A 27,644-nucleotide genomic window follows, 5' to 3' on the forward strand; every position below is an offset into this window, starting at 1 on the left:
GTGATAGTTTCTTTAAGGTGTTAAGGTAAAACAATAAAATAGCCAGTTATTACCAACAAAACAGGTTTATCCAGGAGCAGCAAAGGATTGCAGTTTGGGGCATGCAGCTGTGGTTCACCACATGCAAGTCTGGTAAAGCAAAGGAGAAGTTCTTTTATAGAGAATAAGGGGAAGTTGGGAGGGGCTGTTATAAACCTAAAGTCCATTGGAGAAAACTGGGAGTTTGCAGTATAATGGCTTTTCATTGGCTCTCTTCCTTCTGGGGTCTATGTTGATGTCAAGTGATTCGTGCATGAAGGCTCTGCTCTCCCTTCTGGCCTCTTGATTCCATTTTAGTTAGTTTCCCTTTCTTAATTTTCACAAAGGGTTAGTTGCAATGTAGAATCTGAATCTGTATCAGTGAACTTTTTGTACATTATTACATTAAAATCCATTGCTCTATCATGCCCTTTTAATGGACCTTTTACCAGTGCATGCTATTGGGAGATCATGAATTGGTTATTTGGAAACTGTTGGTCCACTGAGATGTGCAGATTCGCTAAACGTTGACACATTTATTACACAATATTTTAAAAATCACATTCATCAATATTACTGATCTCATCAGCATCAGTATGGGAGAGCCGTCAAGCTAGTGGTGAATACAGATTTCCAAATTGCTAATTTTCACTTGAAAGCTTGAATTTTATCATTGGCAACATATACTGTCAGTTATTTTCCTTGCAGTAACAGGTTCACATGGTTTTCAAGAAAGTATCAACTGTGTAGCCCAGTCTGAATAACCATGGTTTGTTTGTCAGTCATTGTTTTGTATAAAAATGGTTTTCCATGAAAAAAACGGCTACTTCAGCTAGCAACTTAAACAACTGCACGAGTACTTCTCTTTGAGACAACCGTTGTATTTCTACATGCACAGAAGTACTTTATGCATATTTCCCATTTCATCACACAGAATATTAAAAAGAGGTGTACTCAAAGATTGAGAGTTTAGAATACTTGGTAATTTTTAACGATTCTTTAAGGACATTCTGAAGGAAAACTGGATGGGGGTGGGAGTGGTCAGAGTGGCTGGTGAGGGAGGTTACAGTGACTGCTAGATGAATGCTTCTGCTTTGATTCATGCTAAGTCATCAACTGTTTTACCCACCATTGCTTTTGCACCATCAGTGCAAATATCAACACGATGAAAAAGCAGATAGCTTCTAAGATGAAATAGTTTTGACCTCATGGACCCCCCCCTGAAATGAGAGTCTCAGGAACCCCCCAGGGGTCCATGGACCACATTTTGAATCTTTTTTTTTTTTTCCCTCTTGTAGTTTGTCTTTTCACTCTGTTAATGGTGTTTTTTAAATTAAAACATTCTTAATATTTTATGTAGTTTGGCTTATCAATACTTTCCCTTTATATGTGATGCTTTTTTGATCTGTTTGAGAAATTTTTGCCCTACCCCAAGGTCATGTAGAATTTCTCATATTTTCTAGAAGCTTTGTTGTTTCACCTTTTATATTAAGATAATCCATTTGAAATTAATTTTTATGTGTTGTGAGATAGATTCATATTTTAGCTTTGATCTAGCACCAAATTTTGAAAAGAATTATCCTCTACCTATGCCACCTTAATAATTTTCATTTTTCATTACTTGTGAAACAATAATAGTTGCCCTCATTCTTTTCCTTAGAATGGAAGAAATCTTTATCCCTTTGATCTTTTTCCCATGGATGGCAAAGCTAGTTCAGTAATATTTATATGGCTACTTTTTATTGAATGCCAGCTATTGCAGACAACATACTAGTCATTTCATCCACATGCTTTTATTTAATCCTCTCAACCCCATGAGATCAGTAAGGGCTATCCCCCTTTTACAGTTTACATGAAACTGAGGTTCATGTGTAAGTAACTTGACCACAACCATTAAGGAGCAGAAGTTGTGTTATAATAATAGAATATTGGATACTACTTATTAAACTCTTTATTGTATACCAGGTGCTAAGCTTTTATAAACATTCTCATTTAATCCTTATAACAACCCTGAGAAATAGATACTATTGTCTGTATTTTACAGGGGAGAAAACTAAGGCTTAGAGATTTCATGATTTGCCCTAGGTCAGACAGCTGTTAAATGGTGAAGCCAGAATTTGAACTTGGGTCAAACTCTGAAACCTTTGCTTTTATCCTTTACACAATTTCTTAGCTCCAAGTGGGTCTAAGTGTCAATTATGTGTCAGATACTGTGCTAGGCACTGGGAAAACATGATGAGGTATGGACCTAACTTTCAAGGAGTTCACAGTCGATTAGGGCTGATTGCCCCTTTTATTCCAGACCGTTAACTCTTTTTAAAATCGTGAAAGAAGTATGTCTGAGGTCTTCTGCTCAGAAAAGGTTGATTATTATGAAGGACTGAGTTGAGATAGGATATAGAAGGAAGGGCTTCACTGAGATAATGCATGATGAACTAAATTTTAAAGGACTAATAAAAAATCTGTAGTATTGGGAGTAATTGGCATTTGTGGCCAAGGGAACAGTGGATACAAATGGGCCTATGAAATCATCTTATCGTGTGTGTGTGTGTGTGTGTGTTTGTAGGCAGGGGAGGGATCAGGGGGTTATATATTACTTGTGCTGGCATGTGAAGGGAGAATAGGTGAACATGGGGGCCACATCACAAGGGGCCTTATGTGCTAAGGAGCTGGGTTTGATCCTGGGGTAATGGAAGCCATCAAAATGTTTTGGTTAGCAAGTGATCAATTTGGGACCCCTTTAACCATTGACTTTTTTTTTTTTTTTTTAAGGGATCCCACTTAGATTCTGGCAACTAACATAGGTAATATTTATTGAGCCTTTACTGTGTGCTGAGCTATTACGTTAAGTATAAAGTATAATCTCTTTTAACCTTCATTAACAAGAGAATGAGAGATAGGTGCTAGTGTTATCCCCATTTTATAGAAAAGAAAACTGAGACACAGAGAGGTTAATCAACTTGCCCAAAGAAACACAGCTCATAAACATTGGTGTGGGATTCAAAGGGATATTTTCTCCTTTTGGCACCTATATCAGCAGTTGCTTCAAAAGAAACGGTCTTGGCTTGGATTATTCCAAGAACAAAGAGAAAGCTAGTATGGTTGGAGCATGGTGCAGAGGAGTGATGGGAGATGACACTGTAGGGGTAAGCAAAGGACAGTTTGTGTAGAGCCTGGGTCATTGTTAGGAGCAGGGAAGCTACTAGGTGTATTTAGCAAGAGAGGGACTTGAGACTTGATATTATTTACCTTTTTTTTTTTTTTTAATTCTTCTGGCTCCTTTGTAGAGAATGGATTAGAGAGGGACAAGAGTAGAAACAGAAAGACCAGATAAGGGGCTGACACAGGCACCCAGGCAGGAAATAATGATGGTAGGTGGTAGGTGGTGGCAGATATGTAGATGATCTGGGATATATTTGGAAGTATACTATACAGGACTTGCTTATGGGTTGGCCTGATGATGGGAAGAAAAAGCAAGGATGATGCAAGGATGCGTTTTTTTTTTTTTTTAGCCCAAGTCATTTCTAATTTGGGGCTACCATAGGTAACGCTTCAGGGAACATACTTTTCGTGCAACTTAGAACACATCTGAATATTTCCTTAGCATGCATTCCTGACAGTAGAATTAATATGTTAAGGACTAAGCCTCTTTTTAAAGATTTTGATACGTATTGCCCAGTTGCCTCCCTAAACAGTAGTATTAATTCGCATTCCCCCTATATTTTGGTGTCATTTCCACATCCTTTTCACTGCTGGAGTTAGTCTTTTTCTTTTAAATTATTTAGAAAGGCATCATCCACATAACATTTGTAAGCTAACTGAACCCAAATTCAGTTTCTTGTTACCCCATTCCTCACTGGCTATTGGCTGGAGGCCTCTCTCTCACCTCCTTAAACCTCTTGCATTTCTTCTCACGTGGCTGCCTCCATATTTAAAGCCAACAGCAGTGTGTCAGGTTCTTCTCATGCTTCAAATCTTCCCTTCCACCTTTACTTCTGCCACCAGCTAGAGAAAGTTCTCTGCTTTTAAAGGTCCATATGATTAGATTAGCTCACCCAGATAATTCCCCCCCCCTTTTTTTTTTCCGGTACATGGGCCTGTCACTGTTGGGGCCTCTCCCGTTGTGGAGCACAGGCTCCGGACGCGCAGGCTCAGCGGCCATGGCTCACGGGCCTAGCCGCTCCGCGGCATGTGGGATCTTCCCGGACCGGGGCACGAACCCATGTCCCCTGCATCGGCAGGCGGACTCTCAACCACTGCGCCACCAGGGAAGCCCAGTCCCCCCTTTTTGAGGTCAACTGTGCCATAAAACATAAATGCAGGAGTGATTTCTCATCCCACTCACAGATTCTGGGGATTAAGGGGTGTGGAATCTTGAGAGGAGGACATTTCTACCAAAGGCAAAATACATTTCCCCTCCCCCAGCGTTCTGAGGAGGCTTTTGCCATTACTGTATCAGCTCAGCCTAAAATCTTATCTAAATCTCATCAGCTTAAAGGACCTCAATCTAACCTTGTAAATCATCTAAATCAGGTACAGTTGAAGCTCCTGAGTACAACTGCTTTCTGTCTCTTGACCAGAGAAATAGGTTGTCTGTTCCCATCATACAGTGGTCGGATGGGCAAAGAATAACAGTTATCGATTTCTAACCTGGAAAAAAATATGAGCATGAAAGTTATTCATTACAGCATTATTTATAGTAAACACACACCAGAAGCAATACCCCAATACCTACAGTAGAAAATTAAGTAAATTTTAAAAATTTGCTTCACTTGAGTGACTATTATTTGGCCATTAAAAATGTTAATAGCAAAGACAAACAACATGAGAAATATAGGACACAAGTGTAGGAAAACAGATCTAAAATTATATTATAATTGTCTAAAAATATGCTTCTAAAAAGACTAGGAAAGAATAGCAAAAATAGTCATGGTGTTAGAGTCAGATGACGGGTGACATTTTTCTTAAAATTTTTTAGTATATGCATATATTTTCTTTCTCTTTTGAAAATCTTTGTTCACTTAGCCTAAATGTAGTATTTTCCAACCATTCTCAGTCCCCAGTTCACCTTTGAACTCATAGGATATCCTATCCTATGAGTTCATCGAGGGGTGGGGAAAAGGAAAGGTGTAGTGCCCTGCTTGCTCAGAGCACATAACTGGTGCTCTCCTTGTTTATGTGCACACACTGTTGTCTATGGCTATCAGCATTTCCATTTTCCCAGTCCTAAGTTTCCACACTTGGCAGGACAAAGCAAATAAACCCAGACCACAAAAATTCCCCAGCTTGTACCCTCGCTGGGATGCAGCCTAGCCATTGGTGGTCTGCAGACCAGCAATGCCAGATCATGTGGGAGCTTTCAGAAAATGAAGGATCTCAGGTCCCATCCCTGATCTTCTGAATTAAAACCTACATTTTAGCAAGATTCTCCCACTGATTCATGTGCACATTACAACTTGAACAGAACTGGCCTAGGTGGTTCAAACAATGCCATGAAAACTGACTCAGGGATCAGGGTCTAGAAATCTTCAGGTAATTGCTGCTGGATGCACTGTGAAAGCACAGCCGGCACTCCTAAAGAATTTTGATGTGCATATGGAGAGCTTTGCGTTCATGCCTGGTGATCACCAGTGGGTGCAGACCAGCAGCTGTGTTGAAAGCAGCCATATTGATGTTCTGTACTGGTTAAGAGCCTAGGTTTGGAAGACTCTGGTTCTGGAATAAGCACACTCCTTCCTGACTTTCCCACTGACTGCAGCTATATAGAATGCATGGAGCAATTATTTGAGGATACTGAAAAGTAGTAGCAGATAGATTGGGAAAGAAGACCAGAGGTTGAAATACCACCATACTGGCCTCCAGTATGAACTCAAGGAAGCCCAAAACAAGGAATTAGATATTGGCATGGAAAGAGAGCACTCCAGGACAGCCCTCCATTCTGGCTAAAGGAGTGGGAATGGGGTCTAGTGCTCAAGAGAGAATGAGGAAAATCTCCCGTGTTTCTTCTTCCTTTTCTCCATTGTTTTATACCCCAGCATGTGACAGTCCACAAACTTAAAACTGAGGGAGAAGACCCTTCCTTTCCAATAAGACTTGTGTCAAGAGGATGGAGTGAACCACTGTTGCTTTTTTTTCTTTCTTTGTTCTCCCTCCATTTGATACAGGCATGTGGACACAGGCACTGTCAGGGGAAGTACATGGCAGAGCAAGGTAAGCAGTGTCCCAGCTTTCTGGCCAGAGGACCAAAAGAGGAGCCCCAGGGAACTGGAAGGTATCAAGGAGATAGATCACAGAAACGGAAGAGTTCAGAAAGCAACTCCATAAACTTATGGACTCCAGGCCTTACCTGCAAACTGTACATAAGTGGATCTGATTGTAAATAGCACACCAAAGACTTTGAGAACAGAACTACAGGATAGCCCACTGCCAGGTCTCAGACTGACCACTGGTTAGCACATACGTGGTACACAGCTGGATAGCACTGCAAAGGCTTTCCAAACAGAACTGACATTGAAACCTGAACTTGGATCCCAAACCCAGCTGGGTCGATTGCCTGCTAAGACAAAAATACCAGGATTCTCCCCAAACCTCATGACAAAATGTTCAAAATTATTGGGCATACAAAGAATCAAGAAAATTTCAGCTCACAAAAAGACAATCAACAGATGCCAATATTCCAATGTGATGCAAATGTTGGAATAATTACGTGACAGAGATATAAAGCAGTTATTATAAAAATGCTTAGAGAAGTGAGGGCAGTCTAGAAACAAATGGAATGATAGATAGTCTCAGCAAAGAAACAAGGTACAAAAAAGAACCCAATGGAAATTTTAGAACTGAAAAATAATAATGCAGTAATCAAAATAATTTCACTGGATGAATCAGTAGCAGAATAGAGATAACAGAGGAGAGATTAAATACTTGAAATAAATCAGTAGAAATCATCTGAACAATAGAGAGAAAAAAATATTTTAAAATAAAGTTTCAGGAACCTGTGGGACAATTATAAAAGAGCTGACACTGTGGTCATGAAAGTCTTAGGAGGAGAGGAGAAACAGTGAAGTACAGAAAAATTATTTGAAGAAAATAATGGCTGAAAACTTCTCAGATTTGGCAAAAGACATAAACCTACAGATTTAAAAAGCTCAGCAAATCCTAAGTAGGATAAACCCAAAGAAGTCCATGCTCAAACATAATCAAATTGCTAAAAATGAAAGTCATGAAAGCAACTAGAGAAAAAAACACATTGCTTATAGAGGAATAAGAATTTGAATGATTATGGATTTCTCATCAGAATACATGGAAACCAGAAATAAGTAGACCACCATTCTTAAAGTATGGAGAAAAAAGGATTGTCAGACCCAGAATTCTATGTCCAGCAAATACATCATCTTTATTTCTGAAGGATTTTAAGATATTCTTAGTAAAAGGATATGAAGAGAATTCATAGTCAACAGATCTTCTCAGAAGGAATTGCTAACGAAAGTTCTTCAGACAGAAGGGAAGGGATACCAGATAGACACTTGGAACATCAGGAATAAAGGAAGAGCAATAAGAATGGTAAATATCTAGATAAACATAATAGACTGTTCTCTTGAATTCTCTAACATGTTTTATAATTGAAAGCAAAAATTAGAACAAATTCATTGTAGTTATATATGTCATATAATACGACAATATTGTATGTTATATAAGACAAGGAAGGTGAATGAAAGGACTTACTTACGCTGATAAGGTTTTTACCTTCGACTTGAAAGGGTAATATGTAATATACTGTTTCTCAGTAGACTGTGAAAAGTCACATCTGTTTATTGTAATCCCTCAAGCAACCACTGAAAAAACTACGAAGAGATCTAGTCAAAAACTCTGAAGTTGAATTAAAAAGAGAGAAAATAGAGGAAAAAAGAGAGAACAATTGGAAAAGCAATAGTAAAATGGCAGATCTAAATCTAAACATACCACATTAAATGTAAATGATCTCAACACACCAATCAAAAGGTCATGGCTTTTGAAGTTGGGTAAACCTAGTGTGAATTCATTCTTGGCCACTTACTACCCATCTGGCCTTGTGTAAGAACACTTCTCTGAGCCTCAGTTTCCTCACTTGTAAAATAGGAAAAAAATTGTACTTCCTCAGAGGGCTATTGCAAATATAAAATAAGGTAATATTTATAAGGAGCTCAGCACATCCGTCTGTTTAAAAAGTAGGGGAAATGCATATTTGCTCATATATGCAAAGTATCTTTGGAAGAACATACATGAAACTGATGTCATTAGTTGTCTGTGGGTAGCCTGGAGGACAGGGCTAAGAGGGAGATGTTTTTTACTTGTACGGGTCCACAATCTCTTATCTTACAACTCTGAAATCAGAAGAGCTTTGAAAACCCGGTGTTGTTGATTGTTTTGTTTTGTTTTTTTCATAAGATTGGTGCCACACCTTGTTTGGTAGCAAAACCTGAACTGAAGTGGCATTAAGCTCCTTATATGTTCATTTTGTGTGAATTCTCATTCATTTTGCAGAAATATTAAGGTATTGGTTATAGGGTACTACACAATAATATGTTAGGTATATTCATCTGACCTTTCTGAAACATGAAAAATTGTGAATTCCAAAACACATCCAGCCTAAGATTATGGATCTGTGTATCCTTTGAATTTTGAATTCAGTCTGTGTATTGTTTTGAATTTTGAAACTGGTGAAGGCATTACCTATTCAGAAAATTAAATTTTAAAAACTAAATTTAGCATGGTGCCCGACACAAAGCAAGCTGTCAGTAAATATCGGCAGCTGCTATTATTCCATTCTTCCAGGCCTTTCCTGTCAACAAACCTGTTCATGTCCAATACTATGTTTCACCATGACAGCAGACTCTTTGAGTGTTACTACTTAGATTTTCCATCGTAGAAGACTGAGGTGCAAACCAGCCAGACCCCTGCCAACCAGCCAGACAATCCCCCACCCAGAGTCCTGAGGTTTTTCCTGTTCACCAGACCACCTCAGCCATAAGAATGGCGTCAACAGGATTTGTGTGCCCAAGAGAGGCGTGTTGTTTTTATCTAAGAGGAGAGGAGAGCACATAAGGAGGAATTGTGTGCGGTCAGGATCACCCCCAAATCCCAAAGGGCCTTCAAAGGGCCCCAATCCCAAAGGGCCCGTTTTGAAGCTAGGCCTTACTGTCCAGTGGGCCCACTAGGCAGTTGCGCCTACAGCATTTAGTGTACAGCACTCTCTTTCAGCTGATTACTAGATGAAGTTTTAGGGGCTTGATTCTAGAGACCATTTACAAAAATTAGCTTCTTTTTTTTTTTTAATCCCGAGAGCCTCATTCAGCATATCCAGTACTGAGACTGTTGTATAATAGGATCTGGGCGTGTATATAATGAGCTCACAGAAGCGTGCATGTGTTGCAGTTAGACTGTGTTGAGTGTGAGCCTAAAGGATATGCCGTGACAATTGCAAGAAAGCAGATTGTTGGGGTGGGCCTGTCAGCTGCCTTTCTAGCCTCCATTGTTCTCTATCTCTTCTTTCCTCCCCATGCTCTGTGGCCTAGGAGAGAAAACAGAGGTGGCTCCATGTTTCAGGAGCCATCAAGGCTCTGTTTTCCAAGTCATTTTTATAGCCACTAGAAGCTCCTTCTGCTTGCTGCTCTGTAGGGGGCAGTTTGTGGAGACAAGTGTAAAATGCTTGCTGTCCTCTGCACCACTTGGTCTGTCCAGTGAGGCAGGTTGTTGGGAGGCCACCAGAAAGTTTGAACTGCCAGCTCCGTGAACCATGGCTTGGAAACAATAACCTAGGTCGGGAAAAATTGCTTCCCTTGGAAGCCATGTCCATCTAAATCATGGTGTCCTTTCCAGCTCATAAGGTAGAACTACCTGGAGAAGCACCTACTTTTGGATTATTTTCCTAGTTGCTTAATTAATGGCTTCTTACCTGTAAGCTTTGATTAGCTGCTATTTACCAGGCTTTTCTGAGGTCTCCCATGCCCCAGAACTGTCAGGTTTGTATTGCTCACTGGGGCTCTAAGCAGATTCCAAAGCACACTTTTTCAAATACCAAATCTTCTTTGTTTTATTATATCCATAGCCATATCCTATATAGAAAAAATAGGAAAATATAAAGAAGAAACTTCTCCCAGGTTTAACTGTCACTGTTTATATTTTCAGTTATGCTTCTTTCTAGTTTTATTTATACACACACACACACACATTTTTCATAGTTGATTTCCTAGGCTGTTGATAATCCCCTTTTCTCCCACAGTTAACACTGGAGCATAAACATTTTTCCACATCATTTTAAAACATTCTAAGAACATTGTGTCCATGGCTGCATTACCATGATCTGCCTAACTGGTCCCCATTTACAGCCAATCCTGTTCCCTTGGTTAAAGTCTTTATGGTGATATTTTCATTTGAATTATGTATTATTTTTTTAAGATGGATACCTAGGCATAAAAGTATCAGATCACAGAATGTAAAGATACAGAAGGCTTTTGAGAGACAGATATATTTTGCGTGTATATATATATTGGTATAGACTTGGTCTCCGCAAAGCACACACTAATTTATTCTCCTGGCTCCTGCAGTCTCAGTGTGGGCAAAAATTGGTTCTTGGTTGGGGGGTGAAAAAAATCTTAGAAATTACAATGGTTTGTGGCTATCCAGTGCAGTATCTGTGATATTAGCATTTCATGCAGGGGCCATAATGAGAAAAAGGTTGAGAAGCACAGTTCTAGTTGTATATGAGCACCCATCTCACTCCACCCTTCTGAGCTTTTGGTTTGGGGTTTTAGAATAGTATTTTTCTGATCTAAATGTTCTTGGTTCTTTGTACAAACTTTAGGAGCCTGGGAAAGGTATGAATAAAATAGAATTTATCTGGTTGCCACTGTTCATATTTTTATCTTTCTACATTACTGGGATCCTCCATGTTTCTAGTTTTATGTCCAGCTCTTTTCGCGTAATTGCCATTGTAATAATTTCAGTGTTAGTCTGTGCCAAGGACCACTTTGAAATATCCCTTGTGTTCTGGTCTCACGCAGGGGCTTCCCCTGTCCCCCATGCCTGGGAGTACATTTGTGTCCCCAAAGGCATCGGGTTTGGACCTCTGGGAGCCCAGGCTGCTCTGGGACTTCCAGTAATTGTCCCTTGTTTGTTTCAGGTGTGATCCCCTGGGCCCGTTTGCTGTCGGGGGAGAGGACCTAGACCCCTTTGGGTGAGTACTGCTGGGGAGGTGACAGCAACACGACTTGCTCTTACGGCCTTTCAGCCCAAGCTCATCTTCTAATTTTAGAGCTTTTCATCAGTCTTCCTTTGGGGTGAAGGAAGCAGTTGTTGCTGAGTGGCTGAGAAAGCATTGCCACCGCTCTGCTCTGCTGTACCTGGAGCAGTGCGGGAGGGCTCTGAGTGTTGGGGAGTGGCTGAGCAAGCCCAGTGGGCAGCTCCTCTGTTGTTTTCTGGCCCTGCTTGTTTTGGTGGAAGACAGCAGCTGTCCCTTGGTTGGAAGGATACCATGGGGATCTATCAGGTGCAGACTGAAGAGCACACGGTGGGCTACAGACCTGAGGGCAGTTCAGGGCTATTCAGAGGTCACCTCACTCGGTAAGGGGAGTCTCTGATCCCCATTAGACTCTGGTGTGGTTCTTGTCAAGTCCCCAACAAAGTTATTTCAGCCTCAGCTAGGCACTGTCTTCTCTGAATGCTTTTAGATTTTAACCTCTGCTGCAAAGTGTCCCCAGCTTGAGTGTCTCACCTTTAGACCATGGGGAAATCATAGACGTCTGCAGTTAAGCTTGAACAGTGACTTCAAAGTCTGGGGAGCACCGGCTTATTCATCCTAGTTGGAGCCCTGAGGTCGGATGCATGGAATTCCATGAGGGACAGATGCTGTCAAGAGCCAGACTTGGACAACCAAAGTATGGATTGCCCCGAGACCTTGAAGGAAACAGCAAAAGAGCTAGCATCATGAATTATCTCAGTTCATTAGTCCTTAGACCTAAAGTAGTATCCTGCAGAGCCTTGTGATGGTTCTGCCTTGACCTTGACAAGTTCTGGCACACGCTCTTTATCGAATTGTCCCCCTTGGGTGCAGGAGATGGCAGGGATCTCAATTTTGTGGGTTCAGGGAGCCTGTAGAGCTGAAAGTACAGGCCCTGATGGCCAGAGAAGGTGTGCTCTTTGTGTTGTTGCTCTTGCCCACTTCCTGCTGGCACTCAGGCAGCCATCCGTGTATGTCTGCTTGAACCATCCAGAGTTGATGTCCCAGTCATTTTTAGTCCATTCTCACCACCATCACCCCTTCTCCAACAGCTGCTTGCCACATTTGCTTACCCATCGTTCCTTCTTGCTTCAGGCGTCAGAGAGGTGGCATGATCGTGGATCCCCTGAGATCCGGCTTCCCAAGAGCACTTATTGACCCATCATCGGGCCTCCCAAACCGGCTTCCTCCAGGCGCTGTGCCCCCAGGAGCACGCTTTGACCCCTTTGGACCCATTGGGACCAGCCCACCTGGGTAGGTATTCACTCAGGTATGCTGAGAAGTAGGACCTGATGGCAGCTCAGCTCAGCATTGCAGGAATGAAGGCGTCTGACGCCAGGCGCAGTCACCACTACCTCTGTCCCCTGCTGCCAAGAGAGTGGAGCCTCCTCCAGGCACCTGCCTGATGCCTCCCTGGAGCCTTCCAGGAGCTTCCTCAGTGCCTCCCTTCCCCAGCTCCCGTCACGGAGGACTCAGAGGAGGGGTTGCTACTCACACTTAATGGACTTTTTGTATGTGTCAGGAACTCACTGGATCCTTATGTCAACACTTGTGGGTAGATATTACTGTCCACATTTCACAGATGCAGAAATCAAGGCCCTGAAAGGTGGAGTAACTTATCCAAGGTGGGAGAATAAGAATTCAGACCCAACTGTAGAGTGCATGCTCTTGAACTGCACAAAGCACCACATCATTCTGAGGCAGGCTCCCTCCATTCAGGACCCTGTGTGCCCGTGCGCCGCTGGCTCTCCATCGCCCCAACTCACCAGCCCCTCTTTCCATTCCAGACCTAACCCAGACCATCTCCGCCCGCCGGGCTACGATGACATGTACCTGTGAAGGCCTCAAGAATGTAACATACCATCCTTCCCTCTACTCTCCTGGAGCTGCCACTGCTAGCCCCATCAGCAACCGTTTTCTTGTGGGCTGGGGGCAAGGGACTCTGCCCATGTGTTTGCAGGCCAGCTGGGATTGCCTCCCCACCCCCTGCCAGGGCCAAGGTACCTGCTGTAGCTGTCCACCTGGCTGCATATAGGTCCCAAAGAGAAATCAGTGTCTCTCACCACCAGCTCCTCCCCACTTCCCAGGGAAGACTCCGGCAACATACACCCTCGACCCGATGCAGTCCCGGTTGCAGCACTGTAAGAACAGAACACATTTTGGATGTTATTATTAGGAACCAAATGTCAATACAAAAATCATGTTGCCAGTCTCCCACTCTTCTTTGCTGCTCAGTTCCTTCCATTTATGAGACTTGAGAGTTTGAATGTTTGAGGGGCTAAATGACTCTTTTTTCCTACCCAGGGCCTGTTCTTGCTTCTCAGGCACCTTCCTTTCATAAATTGCTCTTGCTCCTGACACCACTAAGAATGGGTCCCAGTCTGGCTTCTGGATGAAAATGAGTGACTGGAAACCCCATAGGCCACAAGGATGACTTTCTCAAGGACAGGCACATTGTGGAAAGACTGCATCATTCTGAAAAGGGCAAAATCTTCCAGTTCTGCTTGTCTGAGCCAGTCCTCTGGGTCCCTCTGTACCTGGGCAATGGCAGCCTATGAACAGAGGGATAAACAGAACAGACCTGAAGGCTAGTCTCCTTTTGCCACTAACTTACTGAGTGACCCTAAGCAGGTCCCTTCCCCTCCCAGGGCCATCGTGTCTACCTACGAAATCTGAGGTGTGCCTTTCTTGCTCTAAAACATTCTGGTGTCTGCTTCTATGTCTGATGACCCCTGGGAACTGGGGCAAAAGGGAAAGAATAAAGGTTCAAGGCTTTGTGTGGTACTTACCTACAGAGTCCGCAACTGTGTGCCTCTCACCCCTCTTGCGGCTCAGACACAAGCATAGCAGCGTGGTGCTGAACTTCAGGATAAGCAGGGAGCCTGGTCTCTGAAAGCCAGTGGCAGGGGGCGGGTTGGGGGGAGTGTGAGATAGGGGTGAATGAAGGAGCTAGTGATGCAAGAAACAACCCAGGAAGGCTTTTCAGCCTGAGGCCTGACAGATGTGGTCAGGGATGAACCCCTGTGCTGGAGTGGAAAGAGCACTCTAGAGCACCAGACTCAGAGGCAAGAGATCAAGGCACTAGTCACTGTCACTCCCTGACTAGCATTTCAGCCACGGGTGGGTCCTTAAACTTCTCAGCTCCTTGGATTCCTTCCCCTAAATTAGGATGTATTATTTATCTGTGGGCAGAGGGCCGCCTGAGGCGTCTGCTAATATGCTGTAGCCCGAATTGCCTGTCTGTTGTGTCCGAGAGTGGGTTAGGAGTAAACTAAACAGGCATATGTGCCCAGGGGCAATCCAAGATGGAGGCTCGCGTGAGCTGGCTTCCTGGGCATTTCTGGCAGACCCCATTTCAAGCACTGATTTAGTTAAAGACCACCTTGAAGCTTTTACAACAGCTCTGCTCTGGAGAAAGACCCAGAGGTCAGGCAGAGCTACAAATGCAGTCATTAATAGTCGTCTTCCTCAAGAGCCAGCTGATGGGTGGAACGTTTTTGTTTTGAAACTGGATCATACCTTCAACCAGAAGGACTTGGGGCAATTTGCTCATAAAAGCATCTTTTATTATAAAACGAAGCATTTAAAGGAACATCAGACAAGTGGGAGAGGTAGATAACTTTTAGGACCCTGATTCAAGGAAAGGACAAGATTGAAACAATAAATTTGCCACTTAGATTTTCTAATAGTAAAAGTGGAAAGGATAGCCATAAATATAATTCTGTTTTCTGAAAATAGAAACTTTAGTGATCCACCTGCAGAATCAGCAGGTTTTTTGAGTGGGTCTCCTTGCATCAGGGACAGTGAGGAACACAGACTATGTCTTGGTTATGTGGGGGAAGGTGAATGGGGCCTTCAGGAGCTTCCAAGTCAGGCTGTCGGTATGTGTTGTATGTCTGGGCCACTTCCCTCCTTCCAGCCAAGCAGCCAGAGGGAATGGTTCAGGTATATGTTTTGTGGAACCCAAGAGGTTGGAGCCTTAGCAATAAACATCAGCACTTAATAACCTGTTCCTCTTTTTTAAAAATACAGCTTTATTGAGATATAATTCACATACCCATAAAGTTCACGTTTTTTAAAGTGTACAATTCAGTGTTTTTAGTATATTCACAGTGTTGTGCATCCATCACCATATCTGATTCCTGAACATTTTCATCACCCCAAAAAGAAAACCCATGCCCATTAACAGTCACTCCCCATTCCCTCCTTCCAGCCCCAGGTAACCACTAGTCTATATTCTGTCTCTAAAGATGTGCCTATTTTGGACAGTTCTTACACGTGGAAATCACACAATATGTGGTCTTTCATGTCTGGCTTCTTTCACTTAATGTTTTCAGGGTTCATCCATGTTGTAGCATGTATCAGTAATTCATTCCTTTTAATGGCTAAATGATATTCCACATTTTCTTTATCCATTTATCAGCTGATGGACAGTTAAGGTGGTTCCCACTTTTTGGCTATTATGAATAAGGCTTCTATGAACATTTATGTACAAGTTTTTGTGTGGTCATATGTTTTTGGTTCTCTTGTGTATATCACCTAGGAGTGGAGTTGCCGGATCATATGATAACTAATTGTTTTGAGGAACTGCCAGACTGTTTGCCAAAGTGACTGCAGCATTTTACATTCCCACCAGCAGAGTGTGAGGGTTCTGGTTTCTCCACAGAAACTACTTCAGCTTTTTTAAACAAAGAATTTTGACCTACATCACGCAAAACAGAGACCAGAGACAGTCACCCCTGGGGAGCAGACTATGGCTTTGGTAATAGCCACCTTGGGATGACCACGGCTGGTGAGCCACAGAGGAGTTTGGGTTTGACTTTTGGGGAAGTTTCAGGGCTGGATGTGATATAGAAAAGGTCCTGTCTGTAGGGAAGTTGCCATGACCTTTCTGGGTCTAGCATGATTCATGGCATCACTTTTGCTTGGTTTGAAATTTCTTTGTTGATCCAGTGGCTTACAAGTAAAATAAAAGTCTGGTTCTAAATCTTTGTCTTTCAGTGAAGTGCCATAGACCATGTGTACCATCTCTGGCAGCCCCTACCTTCCCACCTTCTCTTCCTTGCCTTGTCTCTTTCCTAATTGTTAGAGCTGGCTGTGTTTTTCATTGCATTGCATTTATCTACTTAGTCATGAGCTTCTGTCAGCCTCCATGGTGAAATCATTGGTCTCAAGACCCTGACTCTAAGAATGCATTATGTTCAAAACAGATTTTATATTCCTATGCTGGATGGTCAGTACCTGTTGACATGTAGTTAGAAAGTGGGTAGCAAGCCCCATAACAACCTCATTCTTTGAAATCCAGCTTCCTTCATGGCCTCCCTCTCTACTCTCATTAATGACATTCTATTACTGATCCATGCCTCTTCACAGAAGAAGAATTAGAATCTGTGGAGCAGTGAATATCTGTCACCTTCTAATCTTGTCTACTTTGGGCAGTTCCAACGAGACAGGTCCCACCACCAAGGAGAGGAAAGATCCCTCACATGCATATCCTCAGCTTTGTCTTTTATAAAACTTAACATGCTTATGGACCACTATTGACTTTTTGCACCAAAAGAGAGATTCAAAGGCAGGCATCCAAGCCCCCAGCTCTTGTTTGTCCTTGGGATACCACAAGGCACACACTAAGTCACTCCAGCTGTGCTGGACCCTGAACCTGACCCAGAGGGTGTGTCACAAGTAGAAGTGGCAGGCCGTGAGGGTGGTGGCCAGAGAGGAGTGGCAAGACCCAGGTGACTAAAGATAGACCCTAGAGTGCAGAGGGCAGCAATGACACGAGGCTGGAACACCTCACTAGTGGCAGGGCCTGTCTCTGCTTAGGCTGATGGCGCAGTCTAATGGAGGAGATTGGATAGGCCGTGCTCCCTGTTAGCCACGTAAGGTGAGTGTCCTGAGTATGACGGGTTCTGAGAGAGGAGACAGTGGGAGGGCTGCAGGAAACAAACTACTTTAGCTTTTTTAAACAGGAAGATTCGGATGCAGACGTCAGCAAGATCCCATCACCATTGCCTTGATCTGGGGATCAGGAAACTCCAGAGCCTCACGGCAACTGCCTAGATCTGCGCCCGAAAGTAGATCCCTCACACTGCCGCCTCGACCGCCCTCACTCTCAGCTCAGCTCCAGGTGCGAGGCTCAGCTGCACGCGTCCGGCAGTTGGAGCCGGCGCCACCTCCCAGACACAGCTGCAAGGGGGCCTGGGAAAATGTTCTTGTTTCCTTTTCCTCCCTGTCCCTTCAGGAAGGCACATCTGGAACGGGTCTGATGAGCCAGCCTCTCATGTCTGTCTACAACATGGGCCTTGATAGAGATGAGCACCACAGCCATGCTTCTCCAGCTTGCCCAGGCCTACCAGTCTCCTAAAATGCTTGCTTGAAGGACACAGTACATCCTGGACCCCAACCCAGACCTGGATCCAAATCACTAGGCAAGGGCCTTTAAGTCCATTTTTTACAAGTTCCTCAGGTGATTCATGTGACGAGACCAGTTTGAGAATTCCTGAGAAGGGAAGGCTACATCCTTGCTACTCAAACCAGCAGCACCAACAGTATCACCTACAAACTTGCTAGAAATGTGGAATCTCAGGCCCCACCCAGGCTTATTAAATGAGAATCTGCATTTTAACAAGTTGCCCAGATGATTCGTGTGCACTTTAAAGTTTGAAACTCTCTAGTGTACAAACCTTATATCTTTTTCCTTTACCTGGATATCAGGTGAAAAGAATCAAGTCAGTCTTCTCAATTGATGGCATACTATGACTGACGCATGCAAGAACCTCCTCATTTTAAGTCTTTTCCGTTTTACCCCCTGTAACCTCTCTATTCTTTTCTCCCATATCACTCAAATGTGTTTCATATATGTTTTAGAATATGCATGTACCCTTGTAAAATAGCATACATTATATCTTCAAATCATAACAACTGTAATGAAATACTATCCCCATTTTCTAGGCCAGAAAAAGAGGGTTTGGAAAGGTCTAGTAATTTGCTCAAAGCCAAGCAGGGCTCTCAGAATCAAGCAGGAGTGGGTGCGACTTCCAGCCCTCCCTTTGCTGGTATGTGGCTTTATCTGCAAAATGAGCATCACGTCTACCTTCAGGACTGTTGCAGGGTCCAACCAAATGATGTGTCTTATAAATAGATAGCAGGAGCTCAGTGGCTACCAGCTATCATTACTGAAGCCACATGGGTAGATAAGACTGAGTCATTGACAAGAGGAAGGGAACCTTAGGCTGCTATCCAACAAAGAAAACACGCTTGTATCTGATGTCCCCAGGGTGCTAGGCTTTTCCTTGTCTCATGTAGTACACCTGGCTACTCCCAGAGTAAACGCTGTTAGCAGCATTAGTTGAAGTGGTGCTGGGTTTCCTCTTTTAGGGGTGGCAGAACCATGATGGGGACCTGAGTCAGCTGGTTCTAAAACCAGTGCTCTTTTTAGTAAAACTGCTGTACCTAGACCTCACATCTTGTCCAGACGAGGAGTATGGGCAAAACCCACTCCTGAAGCTGGAAAACAAGTCAGGTCTTGTATGAAAAAGGAGCAATGCTGCATAATTCCCAAGATGGTCTAAGAGTCCTAAGTCAGTCCTGTTTGCAAAGTGTATCTCATGTTTCTGAGCACTTCCACCTATAGCCACAGCTCCCAAGCACCCAGGTTAGGAGCATCTGAAAACAGCCCAACCCCTATCCCACAGAGGAAGAAACAGGCCCACAAAGCCTCTCTGTAAGGGTGACCTCCTGAGAGGCTTCACTGGGCCCCAGAAATGGCCTCGGACTCTGTGCTCTGACCGCAAGTGATGCTCGCCCCAGCCTTCTGAGTTTGGTAGGATGGGAGCTACTCTCCCCATTGAACAGATGAAAAAGCAGGTCCAGAGCAGTTGAGTGACCTTCCCTATGCCACAAAGACCACAGAAATCCTAGCCCAAGGCTTTCCTACTAAACACTACCCAAAACAGTCATGTCGGTCTCTGAGGGACAAAAATATGAGAATCCCCTTCCCTCTCTCTTCCTTTTCTCCCCTCAGCGAGGCTGTAAGAGGAAGGGGCCATACAGGTTCAGCACCCTGGCCAGCACCCAACTATGCACAGCTGCAAGAGGTGGCCTTTGGGCCAGGATAAGCTTGTGTCTGCTGCTCCCCAATCCAGGATGGCCCTCCCCTGGGGACAGGCAGGCATCCCTAAGAGAAGGAGACCTGAACCTAGGTATCCTGCCTCCAAGACAGAGCCCCGCCTTCCCTCTCTCCTTCAGATTAGAGCCACAGGAGCACAGTTTCATCCTGTAGGCTTCTTGATTCCTAGGATATATATTCACATGAGAAGCCTAGGAAGAAGAGAGACGGCCTGAGCCATGGGGCCCCTGGGCAAGTTCCACCCCCCTTTTTGGTTTTCCCCAGTAGTAAAATGGGGATAAAGGTGGGCTTGACTGCCTCCAAGATCCTGCTCCTGCTTCCATGATTTAAGTAGGCCATGGGCCTGCTCGAGTTCAGTGCTCCCCCAGCTGTCCTCTCCTCCCCCCTACAGAGCTTCCCAATTCATGTCTAAACCACGAGCCTCAAAGTGGCAGCCCACAGCCCAGATCCACAAACATGCTCTGACTGGCCTGCATGCTATGAAATTTGAGTCTTGCCTCTGCTATTTACCAGCTGTGTGACCTTGGGAAAGTCACGTAGCCTGACTGTGCCTCAGCTTCCTCATCTGTAAAATGGAAGTAATGAGAGCACCCACTCTCCGAGATGGTTGTGAGGTTTAAGTGAGCTAGTAGATGTAAAGACTTAGAAGAGTGCCTGGCACAGAAAGAGCACTATATTTGGTCTAATGTGTATAATGCATAACGGGTTCACTGAAATGTAGAAACATGAAGTGTTTTCTTTTATCCAACTAACCTCTATCAAATCCCCCTTTCTCATCTCAGCATCTAGGTCCCAACCAATAACTAACTGGTCACTTTGATTTTCAAATTCAGTCCAGTCCAGTTTAAAACTTTCCAACTTATATCCAGTTCCAAGAGGTCTCCTCTGACCCCTCTTGAACCCTTGCTCCTCCACTGTGGTGGGATGGGGAGGAAGAAGGGAGAAAAATGAAGTGTCTCTTCACTAGCCGTGATGATGGGCCAGGGGAGGTGCTCTTACTCTGACTCATGCTGGGGTTTTGTTTGCTTTTGATGCTGGAGTCTTCAGTAGACAACATGCCAAATTTGGGGGGGTGTTGAGAGCTTTATCCTGGACTCTCAGAGAGTAGTGAGGGTCTCTGTCAGTCCGTAAGAGGTTCTTAGCCCCTCTGCTTCTTGAAGTAGTATGCTGGGCTGCATAGCCACCTGTGCCACCCCACAGCTCCAGCCTCCCCTCACCTGCCTACATCAACACTCGGAACCCTGAAACACTGGGGTCCTCCACCTACCTTCAAGGGCCTCAGAACACTGGGAGGGGATGCAGGACTGCCCTTATTCCTCCCTGATTCCCAGCACCGTCATCCCTTCAAGCCAGCGTGGGCTGTTTGCATGGGCCTCCCACATCAGAAATTCTCCAGGTCAGAAATAGACCTCATCTCCATGTTCACACTAATTCACGAGCTCCAAAAGATACTTGTCAAGCCCTCTCAAGAATACTTTCCTAGTCATTTCCTGCCTAATCCAGGATGTGTGGCCATTTGGAGTGCATACCCGTTGGCAGGATGGTTATAATCCTTTCTGAACTAATAAGGTTAAGAGAAAAAAATAAAAACATTCCCAAGAGGTTTGTCATCTCTGCCAAGGCTCTGCAACATCAGACTAAGGTCAGTCAGGCAGATGAGTCAGGCTGAGTCAACAGGTACTCTCTGCTTTGGAAGTGGATACTTCAGATGATGGAGGCAGCCCTTTCAGCTGAGGCTGAAAGGCTGGCACTCATTTTGACATTGAACAGTTCTCTCTAAGTGTTTGGTAATAAGAGGGTGATAGATGCTATGGAACGATGATATATTATAAGCCATATTATAGATATATTATGTGCACATACATGTATATACATATAATACTTGGCTGAAACATATACAGCAGTGCTGTCCAATAGGCATACAATGACAACCACATATATAATTAAATTTTTTCTAGTAGCCACATTATAACAGTAAAAAAATATATATGAAATTAATTTTGTCACCTGTAAACTGGGTTTGCCTCTTGGTGGGTATCCAGCCAAAAGACACAATCAAGCCAAAGATGGGGAAAAGAAAATAAAACTGATGGCAAACTTAGCTGCCGATCAAAAAAAAAAAAGAAGAAACAAACCAAACAAACAAAAAAGAATACTTCCCTAACCTTTTTCATCTGTTTGGTGCTATACCTCAAAACCTAGCACAGAATGGTGCTTAAGTCTTTGTTGAAAGAATGAAGGATCTTGGATGGGAAACACTCAAGTGACACTTGTAGCTCAGTGAGCCTCCAGCTGGGAGGCAGTCTAGTCCACTTCTTGAGGGTGCCCCCATCTCTATGAGTGACTCAGTAAGCCCTGGGACAGGGAGGGGGTGGATGTCTGGCCCCAGCAGGTGGCATCTCATTGGACACTCCCTTGTCCTCAGTTCTGGCCTGTCACACCTCTCAGGCAGTGGGATAATCCCTTTCAGCATCCTTTTACCCACACAAAGGTCCAGATGTCCAGCTGCTCTTGAAAAATCAGGAGCTCTGGCAACCCTGAGCCCATCCACCAGGGCAACAGCCAGCCAGCTGAAGCAGGCACCCCTTTAATCCTGCCACTGCTGTTCACCGCCACCTGCTTCATTCGGGAATGTCACCTGCCAAGCTGTACAGGCATTTGTATTTGGGCCCCTTCTTTCACCTTTGGCGGGGGAGGGTGGAGACTCCCAGGAGGAGAACCAGATGGCTGGCAGGTGAGTCAGCAATAGTAGCAACTCACCTATGGGTGCCTAACCCCCAGGAGTGGCTTTAGTGAAAGGAGATGCAGACACAGAGAAATAAAAAAGAGGAGGTTAGGGAGAGACTGGTTGAAGGGAAGAATTAGGAGAGGGAGAGAGATGGCCTTTTCTGAATGCCCTTTACCCTAAGTCATTGTTGGCTCCGATGCCTTGCCACCCAGGAAAAGGTTGGCATGGCAGCCGCCTTGTTCCGCTGTCCTCCCTGCTCCCCTGGGGCCAGCTTTCCTGCCAGAAGATCCTTCCACTCACTAGACCTTCCCCCAGGCCCAGGAGAACAGCAGCCTCCACCTCGACCTTGGCAGCTCAGAGGCTGAGAAGGGATAGGCCGCAGAGATGGAGGCCTGGAGTTCAAGGTTATGTCCTCTGGCTGCAGTTGGACAGTCCCATGGACTGGCCTCCCCAATGCCAGCATCACCCCTACAATGCACCTGCCCTCAGAAGAGTCTTCCTGGGGCTTCCCTGGTGGTGCAGTAGTTAAGAATCCGCCTGCCAATGCAGGGGACACAGATTCGAGCCCTGGTCCAGGAAGATCCCACATGCCGTGGAGTAACTAAGCCCATGCGCTGCAACTACTGAGCCTGCGCTCTAGAGCCCGCGAGCCACAACTACTGAGCCCATGTGCCACAACTACTGAAGCCCAGGCGCCTAGAGCCCGTGCTCCGCAACAAGAGAAGCCACCGCAATGAGAAGCCCTCTCACCGCAACAAAGAGTAGCCCCTGCTCACCGCAACTAGAGAAAGCCCGCACGCAGCAACGAAGACCCAACGCAGCCAAAAATAAATAAAATAAATAAATTAAAAAAAAAGAAGAAGAGTCTTCCTGCCACACACATCTATAAGCAATCATATGGCTGACAGTGAGTTCTCCCCATGTACCAGGCCCCTAGGTATGCGCTATACCAGTGTGAACTCCGAGTCCTCATAACAACCCTGTGAGTTAAGGACCGTGGTTGCCCCCAGTCTGTAGATGATGAAATGCAAGCCCCCACTATGACGCCCCTGCTCTTTAGCAGGCCTCATCCCAACACTCCAGCCCAGAACCTGCAGACCTCCCGCCCACCCCTGCCCCTCCCCAGTACACACCAGGCTGTTTTATGCCTCTGAGCCTCTGCTCATGCTCTTCCTCTCTGCCCGGAATACCTTTCCTGCTCCCCACTCTCACCCCACACTGGATACTGCCTCATTGTTTAAGAATCCTATTAGACATCACCCCTTCCAGGAAAGCCTTTTCGGACCCCAACTTAATCAGATACCCCCTCTGTGCCAACACCCCCCCACATGGCCACACATACACAGTCCTCTGGGCACTGTCCTGTTTCCCCAGGGGCAGGGCCCATGTGTCCCTGTAGTGCCCCACCCAGGGAAGAATACAGATAGGTGTGAATGAACGAACAAATGAATAGTTAACATTATTGAGTGAATTATGAAGTGCCAGGCACTATGCTAAGTGCTTTACAGGTATTTCATTTACTGCTCAGTATGCCTTATGGGGAAGGTGCTATCATTCACCAGATGAAGAAACAGCAGCTCAGAGGAATTAGACATCCACTAAGCATCCAGGCAATCCGACCCCAGAGCCAGTACCCTTATACCATTACGTGTGGGCGCTCCTCACTGGACTCTCTCCGTAAGGGGCTCTGCCCCCAACCCCTCTGAGACTGGAGTAGGGAGAAAGCTCAGAAGCGCTTGGTCCCCTTGGAGGAGCAAGGCAGTTAATCCTGCCGCCCTCTGCACCATTCAGATCCCCTGGGCCTGCCCATTTGCTCAAGGACAACCCGACCCAGGAAGAGGCTTGATCTTGGGAAGAGGGTGTTGGGGCCAAAGAAAAGAAGATACCGAGGGCCAGGGTTGCTACTGTGTTTAGCCAGGCTCTGGCCATTGGGGCACAGGCTCTCCTCCAAGGAGGGGGGTTGGGACCCTGGGGAGCCTCATGACTAAATCCTACCCAACTCCACTATGCCTTCTCCCTGAAGACATCCAACATCTGACCAGTAAATGCTAATGTACCTCCACTGACACGGACCTCCCTATCACTCCAACCCAGGCAAGACCTCAGCAAGCTTCTCCTTCCCTTAGCTGAAACTCACCTCCTTGGGGACATCAAGAGGAGCCCACTCTCTCGGGAGAAACCAACGGACCCAACTGGAGGGCATCTCCCTGACTCTTGTCAGTGCCACTGACCCTCCTCTTTCCTCCCAGGCAGAACCCTTAGAACTCTGCCTCCTGTGGCTTCTTCATAATGCCTCATTTCCTCCCCCTCCTCTTGCCCTTCCAAAGCTCTCCAGACATGGTACCATGGTCTTAACTTTGGAAAGCCCTCTTCTTGTGTTTCCTGATCCCCTCAGTCCCCAGAGAAGGCAGAGTGGGAAGGTTTCTAGTCTCACTCTGGAAGACCAGAGAGGTAGAATAGTTTGCCCAAAGGCCCACAGGGAAGGGGTGCCTTCCAGGAGCAGCAAGTGCAAAGGCCCTGAGGTGGGAGTGTGCCTGGCATGTTGAGTGTGCCTACAAGGAGGCAAGTGGGGCTGCCATGGAGTGAGCAGAGGCTAGGGTGGGGGATAAGTTCAGAGAGGCACAGGGCCCGGATTGTGTAGGCCTTCTATAGGCCACTGTGAGGGACGGACCTGAAGCTTATGCAATTTAAGGTGCTGTCCTTTTTTAAAATATCAAAATTACAAATAAAAGTTTGACTCAGGGCCTTGGAAGGAGCCTGGGCAAGTGAGGGGCCTGGATGGTAAATCTACCCTTGACTGGTGAGAAAGGTGGCTTTTGCCTGGAATGAGAGGGAGCCATAGGACAGTTTCGAGCAGAGGAGCTGCCTGACCGAATTAACCTTTGAATAGGATCTGCCTGGCTGCCAAGTGGAACATGAACTGGGGCAGAGTAGAGGAATTAGGACGCTAATGAGCAACCTGAACCAGGTGGTTATGGCTGAGGGGCGGGCAGGGGTCAGATTCCAAAGGTGGAACCAACAAGATCTTCTGATGGGTAGAATGGGAGGCTCGAGAGAAGTCAGAAGGGTTGACCCTGAGGTTTTAGGCCTAATCCAGTTATCTCCAACTGGGGCAGGGAAGAAGCGTCATCGTGGTAACTAGACCTCATACACTCAGGCCTCTAACTTCTCTATGATTTTCACCAACCCCCCTCTCCCCGCAAGGAGGCTGAGGCCGAAGTTTCATTCCTCCCACTTCACAAAGAAAACAATACTCTGGATACTCAGAGAGATAGAGCACCTTGCCCAAGGCCACACAGCCAATAAATGGCAGACCCTGGACTCAAACCCAGGTTTTACCAACTCCAAAATCAGTTATCTGTTCTCATACACCAGGAAAAGCAAGGTTTGGCGACCCTAGTAGACTGTCGGGTGGGAGAGGGAGTTCCTTCAGATGAGGCACAATTCAGCTACCACAGGGTCCCTTGGGACCACTTCACACCTACCCCCAAAAAACCTGCAAAGAAAGCTCTCGGCACCCTATGCCATGCTCCCTCCTGACCCTGTTTCTGATCCACTGGCTGGGAGATCTCAGCTGCAATCTTGGGGAAATGTTTTCGGCATCGCTCAAGTTTTCTTAACACATTGACAAAGTAATGACTGCCTCCATCCATTTTACACATTTCCTAAAGGAGTTTCTGTATTAGGATGCAAAGCTGGTTTCTCTGACTTAGAGAAAACCTGAGATTCCTGGTTTAATCTAGATTTAATCTTCTAACAGATTTAGCCCCTAAAAACAATCCATTGCATTTAAACTGACAATATCTCACAATAATCCATTTGGCTTGGATTGATACTTTTATTATTATCACTATGGATATGAAAGGCCCATCATTTGGGATGTTCAATTCTACTACATAGAATGGCTCATGCCACTTTCTGCCTCCACTCCTCTCTTGGAGCCTTGACTTGTGAGTCTTTCACCATCTTGAGGCTTTGTTCTTTTCAAACCACACCTCTTAAACACCAGGAACAGAACCTGGCAGGCCAAGCTGAATAGGCTTTGTCCCCTCCAGCCCTCCCCCAGCCCCCTACTCCTGGCAAAACCTGCCAGCAGGAGTAGATATTTGATCCGTCATAGAAGCTATGACGTTACACTGCCCAGATGTTCAACTCACCGGACTGAAGGCTCAGGTTACAGATAATCAGGGCTGCTCTAGCCTACAGACCCCATGCCCACCCTATCCTCCCACCCTGAAGAGTCAGTTAGGATCAATGTCCCACATGGCCAACTGAGATGGAGTATGTAGGACCTGCATGGGTCGGAGGCTCACAGAAATGACCGCTTTAGAGTCTTCACACCAGTGGCCTAGAAGGTACGTACTCTCAAAGCCCTCTAGGGCCTTTCAGAATGGACGATGCCCTCCCCCAGTCCTCAAACACCTTTATCTCCTTGCCCGCTAGGGCCCACTTCCTTTCTTTGTCAGTAGTTTTTTGTTTGTTTGTTTGTTTTTTACGGTACACGGGCCTCTCACTGTTGTGGCCTCTCCCGTTGCGGAGCACAGGCTCCGGACGCGCAGGCTCAGCGGCCATGGCTCACGGGCCCAGCCGCTCCGCGGCATGTGGGATTTTCCCGGACCAGGGCACGAACCCGTGTCCCCTGCATCGGCAGGCGGACTCTCAACCACTGCGCCACCAGGGAAGCCCTCTTTGTCAGTAGTTTAAAGAGAATCTGGACAGAGCCTGGAAACACTCGACAAGAGAAACAGAACAAATGTGATTAATGTGGCTAGAATTTTCAGGCCGCCAGAATGTGCCTGATTTCTCCCCCAATAAATTGGGGCTGCACTTTACAGCTACGGGAGTTGGGGAAGGAAGTTACAAATTCAGCATTAAAAAAAAAATTTTTTTCTGTTACGAGAATAAGGTCAGGCCTAAGAGACATATTATTGAGGAAGGGGAGGTAATGAAGGCCCACACTGTGTCCACAGAAATACAACAAAGCCCCTACCCTTTCCTGTTTAAAAGATCCCCCCGCCCTTGTCCAGGGAGTTAGTGAAAACTGTGCACATGACTTTGTAAAATGTGTGCTAAGATCTAGTCACAGCAGGTAATTCAAGACCAAGACCAGGCTGTAGCAAACTCTGGATTTAGCCCAGTCTAACCTGAGGACTTAGGGGGTCCTTTAACAGGACCGAGTGAGATGCTGGCTGTGTGACAGTGGTGGCCACCAACACTGGGTCAGAAAATGGCACAGAGAATGGTCAGCACCTGCCAGACACTCTCGTCCCCTGAAGGAGCAGCCAGATGCAGAAACTGGGCTCCCATTCCATATAGGAATTCCTAGGGCAGAACTGGAGGGGCCATCCCTCTCACCGCACAGTCAGGGGGACTGAGGCCTGGAGTGGCGAGGTCGTCCCAGGGCTGACTTCTCCCCTCATCATGAAGCCACCTCCCACCTTAGACAGTCAGGGCTCAAAGCCAAGTTTGCCCAACACCCATACATGGCAGATGAGGACAGCAGAGAGCCCGGAATT

The 27,644-nt window shown here is 45.5% G+C and overlaps 1 protein-coding gene across 2 annotated transcripts in view; it reads left to right on the forward strand.

The window, feature by feature from the left end:
• Positions 1-13,858, forward strand: part of PSMF1 (proteasome inhibitor subunit 1) — a 52,590-nt gene extending 38,732 nt beyond the window's left edge. Inside the window, exons 5-7 of one of the 2 annotated variants that reach the window (XM_029220371.1) lie at positions 11,177-11,230; positions 12,368-12,526; positions 13,060-13,858. In XM_029220371.1, coding sequence (XP_029076204.1) covers positions 11,177-11,230; positions 12,368-12,526; positions 13,060-13,111 — 265 coding nt within the window. In that variant the 3' untranslated portion in view covers positions 13,112-13,858. Of the gene's footprint in view, positions 1-6,182; positions 7,332-11,176; positions 11,231-12,367; positions 12,527-13,059 lie in introns of those variants that run through there. The other variant, XM_029220372.1, reaches the window with a different exon arrangement.
• The last annotated feature ends 13,786 nt before the right edge of the window (positions 13,859-27,644 follow it).

The sequence above is a fragment of the Monodon monoceros genome, unplaced genomic scaffold, assembly GCF_005190385.1.
Source record: "Monodon monoceros isolate NGI ecotype Baffin Bay Population unplaced genomic scaffold, NGI_Narwhal_1 Super_Scaffold_13, whole genome shotgun sequence".
Classification (NCBI taxonomy): domain Eukaryota; kingdom Metazoa; phylum Chordata; class Mammalia; order Artiodactyla; family Monodontidae; genus Monodon; species Monodon monoceros.